The sequence below is a fragment of the Pieris brassicae genome, chromosome 6 (assembly GCF_905147105.1).
Source record: "Pieris brassicae chromosome 6, ilPieBrab1.1, whole genome shotgun sequence".
In the NCBI taxonomy this organism is placed as follows: Eukaryota; Metazoa; Arthropoda; class Insecta; order Lepidoptera; family Pieridae; genus Pieris; species Pieris brassicae.
The window spans coordinates 7,541,383-7,560,225 of record NC_059670.1 but is presented as its reverse complement, the minus strand read 5'-3'; the positions used below and the strand labels follow the sequence as shown (position 1 = coordinate 7,560,225).

General features: G+C 31.0%; 1 protein-coding gene across 4 annotated transcripts in view; it reads right to left on the bottom strand.

Annotated features, from left to right (window-relative positions):
• The window catches only part of LOC123710770 (ADAMTS-like protein 1), a 186,922-nt gene that overhangs the window by 9,418 nt on the left and 158,661 nt on the right, over positions 1 to 18,843 (bottom strand). For 3 of the 4 annotated variants that reach the window (XM_045662946.1, XM_045662948.1, XM_045662950.1), the window contains exons 9-20: positions 15,212 to 15,341; positions 14,176 to 14,291; positions 13,686 to 13,786; positions 13,099 to 13,251; positions 11,999 to 12,123; positions 9,817 to 10,056; positions 7,281 to 7,404; positions 5,830 to 5,951; positions 4,982 to 5,063; positions 3,138 to 3,305; positions 1,421 to 1,603; positions 747 to 899 (exon numbers count right to left, since the gene is read on the bottom strand). In XM_045662946.1, coding sequence (XP_045518902.1) covers positions 747 to 899; positions 1,421 to 1,603; positions 3,138 to 3,305; positions 4,982 to 5,063; positions 5,830 to 5,951; positions 7,281 to 7,404; positions 9,817 to 10,056; positions 11,999 to 12,123; positions 13,099 to 13,251; positions 13,686 to 13,786; positions 14,176 to 14,291; positions 15,212 to 15,341 — 1,697 coding nt within the window. The remainder of the gene's footprint in view (positions 1 to 746; positions 900 to 1,420; positions 1,604 to 3,137; positions 3,306 to 4,981; positions 5,064 to 5,829; positions 5,952 to 7,280; positions 7,405 to 9,816; positions 10,057 to 11,998; positions 12,124 to 13,098; positions 13,252 to 13,685; positions 13,787 to 14,175; positions 14,292 to 15,211; positions 15,342 to 18,843) is intronic. The other variant, XM_045662947.1, reaches the window with a different exon arrangement.

Here is an 18,843-nt window from a genome sequence, read left to right as displayed (position 1 = left end):
AATACGTCTTATAACAACTCCTATTTAATAAAAACATGTTTCAAAGATGTTAACCCCAGCGATAGCATTACCTTCAGGAATAAGCGCATTTAACATTTTGCAACAATTTCAGTAATGCTAGTAAGTATTTATTATATATTATTCATTATTTCCAAACCCGAAGTTTGTAAACACTGTCGACTTTTCTAAACTACGAGCTAATTGTTATCTATTGCTATGACTCACTAATTAAGGGTATAATTACGATTTCTTAGCGACACCTGCGCTGATCTTGAATATAAAAACTCCCGCTTAATAATGTAAGTGTTTCAAGCAGAAAATGACTACTTGTTATACATTTCTCTGTTGCTTTATTTTGAAATATTACACAATTCCTCGGAGCAAAGTGTAGTCTACTCAGTCGAATGCTTTTGTTTATTTATGAGATGAACAACAGAGTCCTGTTGTTTGTTTTAAGGCAATAGTTGGCAAAAACAGTGAAACTAATTGTGTGAGTTGAATAAATTTGAATTCTAAAGGAAATTCACAATTTAATAAGCAAATTGTGCCGAATTAAAAATGTAGGGCTCGAATTGAAGACATTGTAGAAGTTGTAATTGTCTGCGCGCTCTTTAGAGAGTTGAAAGATAAAATATTTATATTGGAAAAACTCAAACAATCGCGTAACTTATTAAATGGTTCGTATAATTTTCGTTACATAAGGTGTATGAGATTTGACACACGTAAGCTATCTTATCCTAGCTTACCTTTTTCGAAATCTTATACTTTTTAGACTTCGATATTATTTGACTATCCTTTGCCCACTGTATTTTGGTTCTATTATATCCTTTAACAGGACATTTGATTTTTACTTGAGTCCCATAAAATATTGTCGCTGATCCACCAACTTTAACTGTCACCTGTAGAGAATAAACTCTAAATAGAAAATAATTTTAACAATACCTCAAAATACAATCTTTTGAAGTCTTCATAGGGGTTTATAAAAGATTTTATTTCATCAGAAGCCAGTACAAATATTTTTATTTCATGAAATAACAGAGGACAGTACAATTGTACAGTTATCACAGTATTTAACGCCCTTTAGCAGCTGATTAAACTATATCAAAAGATTAATGAAAATGTATATGTATAACCTTAGTAAAAATGTAGAAATAGATAATTGTATTTTTATGTCGACTAAAAAATTTGAGGACTTTTAAAACTAATAATGTAATTGAAAAAAATATACAAAATTAATTAATAAATTAAACATTATAAAAATTATTATATACAATGCTAGATTAGCGTTAATTGTTACGACATAATTCACATGAAATACATACAAAGAAAGAAAATTAATTTAATTTTTTTATATAAAACTATATTTTTATGAGTTCGTATAAATCCATTGCGTTATTTAAATTATTTAGGAGTTACTTGCCTTTTTCTTCTTAGGGTCATGTTGAATATATGACGAGTTAGCCAAGGATATTTCTGGCGCTGATGTGTCCAAAAGGCATGGTCGACTATTGCAGGGTTTGGTTGAAGCAGGTCGTGGAGAGTTGCATTGTGAGGGAGGGCGCTCTACCACATGAGATTGGGCCATTACTTGTTTACATATAACCTAAGAGAAATGCATATAAATAGTAAACTTTAACAAAAATAAGTTTCAATTTAAAATAGGAGCAATAATAAGAATTGACAGTTAATTGAAGTTGTACGAAGAATAATTAAAGAATATAATGTTTTCAAGACCCAGTAGTGAGTCATTCATAGGTTATGTGTGCACTACCTTATTTTGTATAAAATCCTATACTAAAATTTTGTTTTAAATAGGGCATAATGAATAAGGAAGCTTTTGTAGACATTACTCAACTATCTTCAAATTATACTAAACGTTAACGAAATGACAATTAATTAATTTGAATCAGAAGTACATATGGAGTTAAACAGAGTAAAGTTTAAAAAGCTGGAGGACGTAGTTAAAATCTTTATTAACTATCTATAAAGCTCGGCGTCTTTCGTAAATTGAATTATTCCGAGCTCCACACACTTACTTAACTAATTAGCCTTTGAGCAAAGTATAAAAGAGAAAGCACTGTTAAGGATGCTTCTTTGGAGTAAACTTTTTACTGTCTACTCACATTTACTCATATTTTACATTGTATCACGTCTTAACACAACAACAACGACAACGTTGTAATGTAATATGTCAGTATGAGAATTTACATAATAGTTAATTGTCAGTTTTATTGTGAGTTAAAACTCATGAGAGGTGCGTTGGCCAACACACTTATGCATTTTGTTAAATTTATAATACATTTTAATAATGAGTATTATAATATATTTGATAACCCGGTGAACTTCGTATCACCTACATATATTTCTGTCAAAACGAATACAACTTTTTTAACAGATCAAAGTGATCGAAAGTGATACTACAGCTATGAAACACAAATTTCTAAATGCATGTATTAGAGTAATACATATATGACAACCATTGTGATTTTTTAAATAACTTTTCCCATCGTTAAAACTTTTCCTGAATTTAAAAAAATATTTCAAGATCATAAGTAATCAAACCAGTCCAGACATTGTCGAGTTTTAGCGAGACAAACGTGAAGCAAATCGTTTTTATTTGTATCGATTTTTTTTGTCTTATAAAAGAGATGTACACTCGCAATGTAGTTAAAATTAAAACATATTTTATGATGTGAATGGATGACGGAGATTTAAAATTATGTCCTAAGAGAGGATAAAATTATAATCCTAACATATGTAGTAATAAAAATTATATTAATTTATTGTATGGCTCATCGTACACGTTAAGCCTAAGGGTAACACGGGCGATACATTATACGCCGTGCGCTTGTCGAAATTGTCACTGAAATATTATATAATTTAAAATATGTAGATCAGTGTAAATTTATGACCAATTTGTAGTCAAATTTACACAATAGCTAGTAGTAGTAGTATTTTATAAGTATAATTTGCTTATCTTTAAAAATATATAAGTATTATTACGCTGTCTTTAATATAGGAACCGATCAGTCTATTTTCATCACAGCAAGTACTAAACATCAAAGACAACGAGTACTTAAGTTTAAATGTTGTTATAATAAACGTAATTTTTATGGAAAAGGGCAACTTTGTCTTACCTCCCTCTGCTTAACCCCTCCTCCGCAGGTTTTAGAACACTTGGTCCATTCACCACTATGCCATCGCACAGGACAGTCAAGGACGTTGCAGTATTGACGATCAGGTGGAGGTGGCTGCGGGCACATACTGTTCGGTACCACTACTGTGTTTGTACCCCCCCGAGTTACCTGAGATGGAGAATAATATTTAGTATACTTCTAGTATACTATTTTTTGGTACCTCAGTATCCTATTAGTTTTTCCGTGCGTACCACAAATATTTGTAACTAGCTGCCTAAACAATTCCGAAACAATTCGACTTAGAGTAGGTATCAATTCTTAAAAAGCCGGCAACGCATTTCTGCCAATGTGAAATCCATCGACAGCGGTATCACTTATCAGGTGAGCTTTCTGCCCGTTTGCCCCCAGTTAAATAAAAAAAACTATTGAAATTAATATATATATATATATATATATTAATAAATAAAAATAAATCACTGGCGCTACAACCCTTTTAAGTCTTGGCCTTAATTTCTGTACCTGTTTCATGATCATTTGTTAAACTAATAGGCAAGTAGATGATCAGCCTTCTGTGCCTGATGCACGCCGTCGACTTTTTTGAGTCTAAGGCAAGCCGGTTTCCTCACGATGTTTTCCTTCACCGTTCGAGCGAATTTTAAATGCGCACATAGAAAGAAAATCCATTGGCGCACAGCCCGGATCGAAACTACGACCTCAGGGATGAGAGTCGTATGCTGAAGCCACTATGCCAACACTGATCTAATAATTAAATTAATATAGAATAAAAATACGTTTTGTACATGATTTTTCAATTACTGTAGAGCCTTTTCCTTTTTTATATAATCAGAATCTAGTTTATTAGAGTAATTATAAAATAATATTCAAGTATTTTTTTTTATTAAGGACCCCTACGTACTGTAATAATAACAACAAATGGACAACCAGGAGGACAGACTACATCCGGCCCTGAAATAGCACCAGGACTCACCGTTCCCGAGCTATCCAGGTTAAGGTATTTAATCTTCTGGAGCAGTGGTTTGTTGTTTTTCCAGCAAGTCCGAGTTATCCCTGAGATCGTCACGTCAGGGTCTTGCGCGTGTAGATTTGTTCAGGACTCCGTCCAACACAATTTATAAAACAGACTTAATAATTAAGTGACTTTTTGACACGGTGCTGATGAGATGGCCGTGCTGGTGTGGAACCAATCGCCTGGAGATGGCGAATTTTTTATATATACGTCTCCCTGCTCCCGGTGTTTCTGAGGGAAGGTGTCCGGTTGTACTGGGTCGAGATCCTTATTCTCAAGATGAGTGTTAATAAAAGAGCAGTGACGCACTAATTTGCTCCCTGGTTTCTTTTTTATTTCTTTGATATGGGTTTTAATCGATTTATATCCCGTAATACTCCTCGCGTTCCCGATCCACCATCGTTTTCCCGTTTGTAAAACCAAGTTATGTATCAAAAGACGCGGTGTTAATAGTTCTTTGGGAATATATCTAAAAAAAATTATGTCTCCGCTTTAGTTTTCAAATAAAAGTTGAAAAACTATTTTTGTGTCTGTTTCTTCCACTTTTCATTATCACTTTTTAATTTTTAACAATTATTTTTACAACACTGCGTTGATCTTTTTCTCGCACAGTTAACGACATATCGACACTTCGTAAACTTAAATAAAATATATTTTTAGGAATTTTTGAATCGGAGCACAATCGTTTCGTGTACCCTCTGGCACTGGCTCGCTCACTTATATTTCCAAGTAATGTTTGAAAGGTGGTAAGAGAAAACTATAATAAGCTTTTTATGGTCAGCACAACACGTATTTATTAAACAATACATATACCAACCTCATGAATACACGTGACTTCTCTCGTCTGTATACCAATGCCACAGGACTTTGTGCACTGCGAAAAGTCTGTGTAGTTCCACCTGTATTTAGAGACAATCTCGTTAAAATTGAAAAGTTGCAAGAAACTATTTCTGCTATTTATAGTTATACAGTTTTTCTTAGTGTTAACACAGTTAATCTTAATTTCAAGTTGCAGTGACACAGCGATATTGCTTACAATGAATATATATTATTTTGTTAAAAGGAGAACGTACAAAAAGCGTAATTTACTTGCGTGAAATAGGAGTAAATGTATTTAAAATCGAAATTCACATTAAAATTCTACCGAACGTACAAATATTTTTACAAAAGTTCTTTTGACGCCACACGTACATCTAAAATGTGAAAACAAGAAATTTTAAAAGCACTTTATAAATGAGCAACTGTGTTGCCAGCGTATTTAACGGTATTTTCACGTGTTGAGTGTAACCTAATGTGCCGTGAACGTGTTAAAGTATTTCTACCCTCTCTCGCTTTTAGCTCATAATAAAAACAAACGCGCAACACTGATATAATAACCGGATATTCATGTGAAGCTTCTACTAGTGCCATAAAGAATTTTATATGAGTGAGATGTGAGCTGTGAAAATGTTATATAATCTATACTCATAATAAAATTGTAGCCAGTGCTTACAGTAACTTATAATGTAAGCTTGCAAAAACTATTGACCCGAATTTAATAGGGTATACTCGATATCGAGTATCGTCACAGAGTAGCAGATGAGTGGGGACTTTTTAAGGTAGAATATTTATGCTCCTATTTATAGTCTACATACCAGTAGTTATGTGTATAATAGATTTTAATACCTGGGCGGGCAGGGGTGATCATTGCAGGTCCTCACTCTATTTTCTGGCTTCGTAAGTGGATCGCACATGTATGGAGATGCATTTTTACCATCCTCGTCTCTCACGCATTGGATAATTAGTTCCTATAATAATCAATAATAAATGTTACAATACAAATTATATCATAAGTAACTCGCCTCTGTGGTTCAGTAGTTTACCCTCTTCAAATAATTTGTGCGCGTCTTCGGCAAGATAAGCAAACTCACTCGATGAGTATTGCGTGTAGTTGTGTGTTTGATTTTTTAAATGATAAGCTACTATGGAGAGTTATTTAATTTTTTAAAAATTAAGATACAGGTGCTATAAATATATAGTTGTTTAATCGTCATAATTTTGGATTCTTGGTAAATTTTATTAGTCTGTGTTAAAAATTGTATCTAAATAGTGATTTAATTAATTTATTTTGTAGTGTTTGTAAGTTAGATTTTTTTTTGCATGCTGTACCCCATATTTCAACTAAATATATGAAATGTGGCTTGACTAAACAATTATAAATTAAATGACGTACGGATTGCGGAATACATTTTGATATTGACCAAAATCTCCCTATTAGTGATTTTAGTTTGGTAATTATTAAGTTAGCCACCTGTATAATGCTTTTATATTAATTTAGATACAATGCTTAAGAATTTCAATGCTTTGGTAATACGCGTGATCAACATTATACATAATTCAATTCCATTTTACTAATAGGATTGACATTTTAAGCATTAGCCTATGAATTATTAATGTATCCGAGTCAATGTAGCATGTTTATATCGATTTTCTCACTAATTATGGAGTTACCAAGTCTAATAATATACCTAATATCAAACTCTTTAAATGTCGTTTCACTTTAATCTATCTGAAATTTGTATGAAAATAATATAATGTTAGTAAATATTAAATGGCGTAAAGTTTTATAAAGTCCCCAAAATTGATTAAGATTTATAATTCCTTTATAGGACGCTTAATTAAATGTTTTTAGGATTGAATAAATTAAATAAGTGAATTTATTGTTAAAGCTTAAATTAGTTACAACTATTTTTAGAACGATTAAGTTCATACTGACACAGAAGGGAAAGCATTTACTAACGATTCGCTCGTACACATAAAACGTATTATGTTTCAAGAGACACTGGTTTAAGTAGAACTTTATTACTAGAAAAAATTACAATTTCAAAGAAATACAATGTATCTTAAGAAACGAAATAATGAAAAAATAAACAACACCGTATTTGTATCTTAAGTAAAAATGACAAATATCATGTGTAAAAACACACACAACAAACGTACACATTTTAACGTATTAAAGGTTTTAAGTTTTTTGACATGCGAAATATTAGTTCAATATTAAGTGAAACTTGCAGCATTTGGTGGTCACAAACTCTACCCAGAGACAAGTTATTGTGTAGGTTCATAGATTATATTACCTGTACACCACTTAGACAAGACGCACTGCAACTTGTATATCCCTTTTCTTTCCACGAGTAGGATTTCCCAGGCGAACCCGGAGCCACCCGAATGTTACTCGAAGTTCCAAATATTAGAGATCTGCTGAAATAATCACATTTATATTATGACAATAAAGCTATATAAAATAATTGAATTTGGGTTTGTTTTAAATGGGTTTAATTATTCCACTTTTTTAGGAATTCATTAAGCACCTCATTATTCTTACTTATAAACAAGTAAATATTCATATTTTATTAACTCGTACGTTTTTATAGATTTAGCCACATATCGTTTTTTTTTCAGAATATAATTTAGCTTAAATTTCATATTAAGTTATATAATAAGTAATATTTACACTGATAACGGAAATCTTGTAATGTATATCTAGACTAAAAAATTGTGATACCAAAATATCATATCTAAAACATTCTGATATAAATGATTAGTGATAAACGTTTACTAGATACAAACGTATAAAATGTCTCTTGACGTCAATGTTAGCGAACCGGATGAATTTAATTGTGTAGAATTACATAGTGCTATAGAAAACGTTGCCAAAATAAGAGATATTCAAGAATTCAGTTACCATGTCGATTATTTGAATGGAAATGGGTATATCGCTAATATATTCAGAGTGATTCTTATAGAAAATGGAAGTGATAAACGCATCAGTGTTATTGTCAAAACACTTATTAATACAGCTAGAAAGGAATTGTTCAGTGAATTACATTGTAGGGAAGTGAAAGCATATACCCAGATAATAGACAAGTTTTTAAGCATACAGAATGATATAAAGGAATCCAGAAGAGTGGTTTTACCAACGTGTATATATTCTAGTATAGAAAAAGGGAATGAACTTCTTATATTCGAAGATTTATTGGTAAATGGATTTACAGTTAACATAGCTACAGATAATAAATTATCTTTTCGTTGTGTAGGTAACATTTTTTCAGAGTTAGCGAAATTTCACGGATTATCTTTCGTCTTTAAGAAAAAGAATACTGAGCTTTATGATAAGCTTGCTGAAGATTTTAATGATTTGGTATTTCAATACAGTTTTTTAAATAAAAGCCAATTGAAATACTATTTTTTTGACTCGTTTGAAATGTCTTTAAATGTAATAGAAAATAGAGACATAAAGAATAAATTGGAGAATATAAAACCAAAATTATTAAGATTACTGGAAAGTTATGTGAAACCCAAACAAATAAATGTGTTTTGCCATGGTGATTTTTGGATAAACAATATATTGTTCAAGGAGTCGGTGAGTTTTTAATAATTTTATTGCCAATAAAATAACAGTTATATAATAAATAAGAAATACTTTTTATTTTGAAACCCCATTTTAATAAACACATTATTTGTATTAATTTAATTCGTGACCGAAGATTTAACTTCAAAACAGGATATTGTTGAATTAGAGTAAAGTTAATCATACAATCTATAGATCAAAGCAAAAATTCAAAAATTATTCAGTTTATGAATGTCAAAAACGTATACAAAATTCGTGAAAGAGCAAGACTACGCCATCCGTTCGCAAAACTACCAGGAGGCCTTCTTCTGAGAAGAACGGGCAAGAAAGTCCGAAAGTTTTACCCTCCCTCTCCCTCACATTACAATTATTCAAAGGAAAATGTCATAAATTGCAACGTCATTAAAGTAACATAAGTATTAAAAAAATCTGTTCTCTTATTTACCACATTCACCATTACACACATTGCTTTGATTTAGCAAATATAGTTATAATTTACTTAGGTATTTCGATGGTATTCTAAAATATTATATATAAAGGTTGAAAAATACATATTTTACTGGCTGCTATAGTAGCAATTTTATTTTAGTTTAAAGTGTTGTTTTAGATAATTACTAATATTGTTTTTACGTTTCAGGACAGTGAAACAAAATTATGTTTTTTGGATTTCCAAACATTGAGATACGCAAACCCAGCAACCGACATCATTTATTTTCTATACATATGTACAGATTCTGAGTTCAGATCATTGCATATAGATGAACTAATAAACATATACTATGAGAGTCTTAAAGGATTTTTAAATAGATTTGAAATCGATGTGAATAGCTTATACACAGAAAATAAACTAAGGGATGATATCGAAGAACACAAAGTTTTTGGATTTTTAATAACTTTAATAGAAATCAAGATAATAGCAAATCACCTTGATGAACTTAATAGTAATCATAAATCAGAAATGGATCTCACAAACCTGCCAGATATAGAAAAGGAAAGTTTAGTTAAAGCAAGAATTAATGATGTGCTCACAGAATCCAGTGAAAACGGTGTATTAGAGAAGCTGCTTAATACAGCTGCGACCATGTAAATAAAGTTGATATTAACTGAAGGCCTAGTTTTTAATTTCTCTTTTTACTTATCACAAGTTATTTTTATATCAAATCTTTTAACTGTTAATGCGGAAGCAGTATATTATGAGAAACGGGGCATGATAATTTAAAGAACTAAATGTTCATCATAAATAATAAAGAATGTCTGCTTACCTATCCCCTCCATATGACGGGGCACTCGAGTCTCCAAACGATGTTCCATATGCCATCGAGCAGGGCTCCATTACACATCTCTGTGTTTCCTCAGTAGGCTTAGGGCCCATACACTTGCTATCTGGTAGTTTCGCAATCGTTCTACTGAATTCTAGAAATATCTTGCAGTGAACCTCCTTTTTCCTCCATCCCTCACCACAAGTAACACTACACGGGCCCCATTCATCGTCCTTGATGTAGCTACAAAAGTTGTTTTATTTAGCATAGATAAATAGGTTTTTAATATTTTTTTAGAAATTTTGTTTAAAAATGTGTATATAATTAAAAATTAATTTGAAACATCAAGATCAATCGTCAACCTTGATATTTCAAATGATTAAAAATTATCTATTTACTGAAATAACAATTATCATTCACTCGTATAAACGCATGCAAGGTGTTAAGGGCGAGAACATACGTTTACAAATCTACCAATCAGATTTGGCTGGCATATGTAGAAGTATGTGCACCAATGCATGTATGTAAATTTGAGATCTGGACAAATAATGCCTGTTCTAATCAAACGTTAAAAAAGTTTCCGTGTCTGTATAAGTGCCAAATGTTTAGTATCTCTGTGTATCCGAAAAGTGTATCGAAGCTAAAACAGAAATAAACTTTTAGATGGTGTTTAATATGTGCGAGGAAATTCAAACTTTATTGTGCAGTGCATAGAGTAGAGAAAAAGGAAAATCATACACTTGAAGTCAATGGTCCGTGATAGAATGAAGGGTCCTTGTAAAAATCGAAGATTACGTACACGCTAACCTGACCAGTGCAACAGAGGAACTAAAATAAAATTAGGTCGAGTTTTCTGTGTAAAGTGTGAAAAGGATTTCACACCGAGTTTGATAAAAAGTATAATAGAGTTGTGATTTTAATTAAACAATCGATTATAACAAATTTATTCGATTATGTAAAAGCGATTATTGAATGACGAAGCTATAAAAAACTACCAGCCACTGGATTTGTGTAATGAAAGGGTAATGTCATTCCTTGTAAAATGTGATGTTCTGAAAAGTGAAAATACTGGAGTCGAAGGTACAATACCTTACATACAACCAGCCACACGCAAAGAATATTTTGAAATTGCTGAAAACAACAACAAAATACTCTCAGCTATTGAAGACAAACACCATTTTACATTAATGCATGCTTGAGTTATAATCATTCTTATAGTATTCAATTTTTAATTTGGGTAGTTAAATTTTAAAATTTATATTTTATATTGAAAAATGTATCATGTGAATTTATTCATTATTATAGTGAACAGTAAACATCTTAAGATAAGCTTCACAACAGTTAGCTTCCTTGGGTTAATACAATTTAAGTCTAACACAAGTTTATATATTATAACGACGAGGTATCAAATTCCGTACAGTTTACACTGAGCATTAAAAGTTTAAAATGTTTAACGTAATAACAGCGACTATTTTTTTATAGGACTTTTATTAATATTATGTATTTAATTATTTTATTGACCAATATGTCGGCTTAATTAACTGTAATAAAGTAAATTATTCACGAGTAATTTTTCCTGTAATCAGTAAATGAAGGTAGAATTTCTGTTTTATGATATGATCATAAATATTTATATTTCGGTCGTTATTTTGTAAATATAGTATGTTTACGTCTGTGTTTTATAGTGAAGAAAAACTTTCTAATAAGATAGAACTGATTAAGGAACTACGGTGTTTAAATAATTTAATAGAAACCTAATATAGTTTCTCTTATAAGTTTTATTTATTTTTCTACTGAGATGTATGTTAGCTACTCCCAGTAATAAAGCAGTGCATTTTTTAAAACATTTAGAGTATTTAGAATACTTATCGTAATCGCTGTTAGTGAGGCTAGTTTTTATTTTAAGGTAGTTGCTACATGTCATACATACTTATAAAACTGTTATATTTCTTATAAAAATCCACGATTTCTAACATTTAGTATAGATAATTCTTGTTGCTAAAATAGTAGCTTTATAATGATAATGCAAAATTATTTTCGTAAGTTTTACACATATCCGAGCGCAGCTCGTTGGTACGTATGTACGTACGTACACCTATCTATAGAAGACTCATTGAGCAAAATAATTTTTTTCTTGTAAAACAAATTAGTTGTTTACACATGATGATAATAATTTGAAACTTACGTGGCCTCTACTGGAACATCTGGTTCTCCAATAAGCTGTTCAGCCTTCGCCTGTGGTGGTGGATAAGGCTGTATTAGCGGTTGAGTATGATATACCACTCCTGGTAGCAGATCTTCTATATCGTCCTATAAGGAATGGTTTTATATAATGTTATAAAATAAATATGTTCCGTATTTAATATACAGGTATAATATAAGATACAGACATCCCTACTCATCGGCAAAGATGACGGAGGGTGTAGGCCGAGAGAAAAAGCCGGCGTAACAAACTCTCGGTACTCTTTTATTGTTTAGCAATACAGTATCGAATAGTAAAATTAAATATGACTAAATTTTTAGAATGCACTAAATTTTAAATTGTTACCATGTACTTATCAGTTTCGTTTAAAAAATATTACACAATACTTAAAACAGGTAAAAAATATAGTAAATTAAGGCAAACTTTGTACCGCTGAAGCAGATGAAGTAAATGATTTTAGCTCAATTAAAAAAAAAACTATAAAATAGTATATCATAGTTGTCTTTGGTTCGCTATATTATGTTTATTTATTCAAGTTTTCATCGTGAATCATTTCAATATTTTAATAATTCACCTACTCTCAGCCATGACGGATCCAATAACAACCATCCAGCCGTTCTCCAGTTATCATTGAACTAACCCGACTTTGTTTTATATATTTATAGTACTTAATGCTTAGATGAAATCAAAGTAAAATCATATAAACTAACACACCTTCTTTATATAGTAAAATAATAAAAATATACACTTGGATCTTTAGAAACTTGTCAAAATATGTTATTGCTATTTTCATCAATGGAAACAATCATTAAAAAAAATGTTTAAATGTATGAAATATTTTCAGACGTTTTAATACTACTTTACTTTGATACTTTAAGATACTCTTTCCCTTTTTGATGTGCACGAAATCAGGCGGGCAATATCTATTAGTAAACTTAGTTTTAACTTGAGATGCCAAAGTAAAAACTAAGTACTGAAATGGAGTTTACACTGTTATAAACGAAAGTTTCAATGAATTTCTGATTTCGGTTTTTAGAAGGAAATGTATTACAAGTCTCTATGTATGAATCAGTTGTCTATACCTCAGGTAATTCCACTTGGCGATACGCTGGACAGCTGATACCGGTGGAACACGACCTGGATATCTCAGGTCTGGTGGAAGGATCACACATTCCACCCGAAGGGGAGCATTCCACGCCCCTTACTTGTACTCCTTCACCACAGGATACTGAGCACTGATGAAAGATGAGGTATGTGATGAAAATAAACATTATACTATTGTTAAATAAATAGAACACTTATAGAATTCATTTTCACATTTACATAAGTTCGAGAGTTAATTAAAATAGTTACAGCAAATAAATTTTTGAGCTCTCAGTAAGGAAAATATAAAAATACTATACTTTAAATGCTTCGTTAATCTCTGTTACACATTTACGAATTGTTATTTAAATATACCAAATGTTTATTTAATATATTTTATGCAATAAAAATTCGAAATGCGAAATTGAGAAAGAAGTACAAGCAAGTATAACATTTTAAAAGTAGAATCTCAAAAACTTAGCCGGACATCATACGTTCTAACAGTATTGCATTAGAATGTGTAAATAATACGTCTATAAAGATAAAAGACTTAGCATAAAAAGTAATACGTTGTAGGGTGACTCACCCCTGACCAGGCGCCGGCAATCCAAGTTGGGCATTCCTGCTCATTACAGTCCTGTGTAGACCGCGGGGGTGGAGACACGCAACCCGGCTCTGAGCTTGATTCTAGAAAAATTAGTTTATTCAACAAATAATGATTACGAACTAGAACTCGTGAGATCCTCTTTTGTCTAATATTTTTTTTACTGCGACTATGTAAGTTACCATATAAGAATCTATAAAAGGAAAAATATTATATATTATATTTACGTTCACTTTATAATAAAATCATTACGATGTGTGTGTTAAATTTACCATTTTCTTGTCTGTAATAAATGGTTCTGTAAATATAAGATTAAAGTTTATTAAGTAATTCGAACGAAAACGTTTTCGGTTACAAAAATGTGTCATTAAAAAGTAACATACATCATCAACATTTGGAATCCAATTCACTTCATTCTTCGAAACTAAATTAAATTACAAAAAGTAAGTAGTTAATTATTAAAAAAACATACCTGGATCATAAGTGTCAGCTCGTGTAACATTTGCTGACCTGGCGCACAAAACTCTTCTCGTTCGAACTCCACCACCACATGTCATGCTGCAGGATGACCACTCACCAACGTACCATCTGGTAAAAAATAGTTTTATTCGTAATGCCTTTAAATTGTATAAGTTAAGCGCGCGTTTTATCCGATCATTTAGTTTATACTTATTGTCTCATTGTACTAAAATGTATAAATGGCGCCAAACGCACAAGGGATCACAGATAATTTGAAATTGGATTATGTCATAGAGTTAATTAAAGACAATGTATGTATAATAGAATCGCTTTGAAGTTCGTAATTCAAATATTATGATATGATGGAAGATTACACAAGACTTCGACAGATGACGGCAATGACAATCAATAGTAACAATCTTATGGTATTTGAATAAATTATAATTTCTAATTTTCATATGGCGAGGAATTTTATTTTATTGAGTTTGACAATAATCGCTTTTATTTTATAATTCATACCACAATTGTGGTATTTAAAAAGCGCCTTTGTTCTTTTATCTTTGTTGCAGCAATTATAAAAGCTAAGAATTTTAAGCTTCTCAAACTGCATCAGGACATATTTAGAACCAATTCAGCCTCACAGAACATTCACTTTATAGTATTGTCTTTTGTTAACATAGCTTTTACAGATTAAAACACTTTTTTACCGGATGAAAGCTATTTGTATTATTATAAATTTATAATTATTTTCAAATTTAAAATTTTCCGACGTTTCGCGTGTTTTACAGCGTGCGTGGTCACGGTGACTGAAGACAAAAGGTGTTGAATGTCAAAAGTATCACAGCTGTAGAGAAAGTTGTGTATTTATTTTCTCGGAGTTGATATCGACTAAAAGATGACGTGTTTTTGCAGAAATGACTCAATAGAGGACACCGTTAGTAAATTTAAAATTTTGTAAAATAATTATAAGCTATAATAAATAAAACAAATAGCTTTAATCCGGTAAAAAAGTGTTTCCTTACATTTAATTTATTTTAACAATAACTTACTTGTACGGACATGGATGCATGTTACATCGCACTACGGACGAGGAAGGCTTGCTTGATCCATCACAAAGTTGTTCTGGAGCATCTAAACCCGTCAATCGATCCCTGCACACAGCTAGCGACATTTTATACCCTGAAAAATAAGTAATTTAAAAAAATATTTTATAGAATGTCTCAAAAACTACTTTGTATGTCAAATATTATATAAACTTATATCGATGAAGTCGGGCTTCACCGATTTTATTATTTATATGTAAAAGTTATTTGTACTGCATCCAATTGATTTTGATTAAGATAGATGATCCTCGCGATACATAAGTTGAAATTATTCGGCATTTGTATTTAAAAGCAAGGCAAGAGAACAGATTGTGTCATTTTGTGACTGCTGGTTGTAATTTTTGAAAATTATTGTTAAAAGCATTACTTTTCGGTATTTGAGAAAAGATTTGAAGAGTTTTTAGTTAGAAATATCTTATTTTTTGGAAATGCTTAAACTAAAATTTTAAAAGTAATCTCCTTAAAGAGTTAAATATCCTGGAAACAGGTAAGGAGAAAATGAAAGCCTGCAGTGTTTAAACAGCTATTAGGCAAAGCACTTAGGTACAAAATGAACGTCGACTCCACAACACTGGATAAGACGTGCTTAAGATTTCACTTGGGTATTAAATATTTGAAATAAAAGTACTTAGAAAAGATTAAAGAAAGGAATGTAATCACAATTTGAGAGGAACGCTTCAAAGATTTATATTTGCGGTTCATTTTGTTATTATTTTTTTAAATGATACAATACCTAAACGCTAGAAAGTTTCAATTTACAATTGTTATTAGAAATGTAGTATTTTATCTCCAGTTTTTATTTTTGTTCAAAAAATATCTAAAGGTCTTCGTTCAAAAAAAAGTAACTCATTATAATTCCTTTCCGTCAAGTGAATAATGTCCAAAGTTAATGCAAAGTGCTGTGCAGTTCATTATAATTAATATTTACCTAAATAAATATTTTTGTCGCTATTTTCTAAAGGTTTTTAAATTATGAAAAAATACTAACATAAGATTTTTTTTACTGAATTGGATTTGTTAAAAAAAACAATGGATCCAGGGGGTTTAGACAAGATGCGTAAACTAGACACGCTGGGGATTTAGTCAAGATGCCTTAACAGTAGTGTATGTAAAAAGTCGAAAACTAAATTTGTATGAAACTTTGTCGACACGAACTGTCATTTTTAGTTTATGCTATAAACGTTGGAATAGCACGGATAAAAATTATCTTCCGAGAAAGCTTTTCTATTTTATAATAATGTTAATTAATTTTAATAGAGAACCAGAAAAATAAAATATTTTTATCTTCTAGGCGAAGGGTTCTAGACCCGCTGTCTGGAGTGTCTGGATCTTGGTGCAGAGGATTTATTAGGAATAATACCTGCTGCTGAGTTTTATCAACCAGTCAACCAGCTGCCCACTGAAGTATTTCCTAACCCTTTCGACTTAAGAAAATAGTACTAATACGATTGTAAAAAGTAAAGTAAAAGTAGTACGTACTATATACTTCACGTATGTTATCTACGTACGATACTGTGTATCATATCTTTAAACTCTACAAATGCCTTCGTGTAAAACGCATTGTGTACACGCTTAGTTATTAAGTTATATAGGCTCTTCAAATTAAAAGTTTATTCATTTAAAATAACATACATGATGCGGCCATAAATGTGGTAGACGAAAAACAAAACGATAACGTATTTCGTTTCTTTGTGATTGGTCAACAGTATCTCTTGTCCAATCTCACACACACGATACAACTCGTTATTTAACACCAAATATTTCAGTTTAATTAATCCTAGGACTAAATCTTTACAATAAACTGAAATGATATTCATATTACCGTCCGAGATATTTTATCTTTACATCAGCATATTTGTACATGAATCTCTAACTTCTATTTCACACCTGTCAAATAGAGATTTTGTCTCGAAATAAAATAATTATTTGTTACAAATCTTTTAAAGATTATAAGTGATACTATAAAATTTTATTGAAAATTAAAGTGTAAGCTTCTCTGTAACAGCTGTTTATTACAACATAACATTTAGTTAATCTAGCTTACACGCGAACACTGCCTACTGAACACCAATTTCATACTACTGCATTTTTTTAGTGACAAATATTAGTCAACACTTATAATTTAAGTTCGTAAAGAAGAACTAGGTTATCAAGTACCGTTGAATGAGGTCCTAAGGAACGGTTTTTTTTTTATTTAAAATACTATTCGTAATTGCTACTAGCCGTAATAATATGTAAATTAACACAAACAAGAACCCGGATCTTATTAAAAAAATTACAATTAGTTCCAAAATCCATTTCTGTTCTGACCCTTTTCAATTGTTAATGAAGTGCCAGAGGAATGACGAATGGGGTCCATTCGAAGGCCAGAGTGACTTACGTTTTCTGGCACTGATAGATGCTTGTAAGAAATTAATTTATGATATTTCCTTTAAAGGGAAACGAGGAAGCATCGTGTTGCGTTTCATTCGTAAATCAAATGTTAGAATTTCCATTGCGGTTATACCAATTTATACAAATGATATTTTAGATAGTTCGTAAATTTTAACGCTGAAGAATTTCTGAACCAATGTGACTTAGGTTTACGTTCACTTCACAACTTGTGAGCCATTTGGCAGTGATAATATAACGCATCTTCGTGTAGTAAATATAACACCACCTTTGCACCATAATTTTACATTATGTTTAAAATCCAATACATTTTTGACTCACTGGAGGTATGCTCAGAACCACAGTTTATGTTCAAAAAATATGTGAAGTAAAAATATTCTCATTTATATTTTATACAGAATCACCGGAAAGCAATCAAATTAAGTTTTTGCCAAAATTTGAACCAACGTTTGATCAAATGTTTCAATCAAATATTGCGGTCCATCAGCGAAATTAGTTCACCACTGAAACCAAATTCTTATCTTCGTTTTCATCTTTCACGGCTTCTCTTAATTAGAATCGCGAAATTTGTATAAATCATTACAGTCTTGCGATTTTTGTGTGCATATACATGATGCGATTCGGAAGAATTTTAATTACAAAGCTAAAAGTTTTATTTACATCTTACTTGATGATGGTTGCGTTTATAAATAATACTTCAGTACACATTAGAGAGTAAAGGGGCCTAAATACAAAGAGAAATGTTTAATCTGTATAAATGAGACTCTGTGATTGGAGTTAAAGCGTTGTAATCCGCATCTAAAAATATTTTTTTGATACATTTTATTTCGTAATACGCTATTGTACATAAACAAACGATTTTTTTAAATTCCGATCTATTGAACGATTTAAAGTCGCAAGTATGCTTAGCACATAATATTTCAAGTACTGTTTCGTAACGCGATGGAGACAAAAGATTCCCCACTGATTTATCAACAGGAGATTCCGACGTAAATAACGACGCTCCCTTACAATTAACGACGCAATTCTCAATTCAAATTCAAATAATCTAATTATATTTTAAAATGAGCCACAGCTTAAGCATTATTTGGATTTGTATTAAGGCCATATTCATAAATTTAATACATTACGATTTTTTTAATTAGCAGTTTTAATCTAAATAAGCATGTATTCGTTTAAGATATACT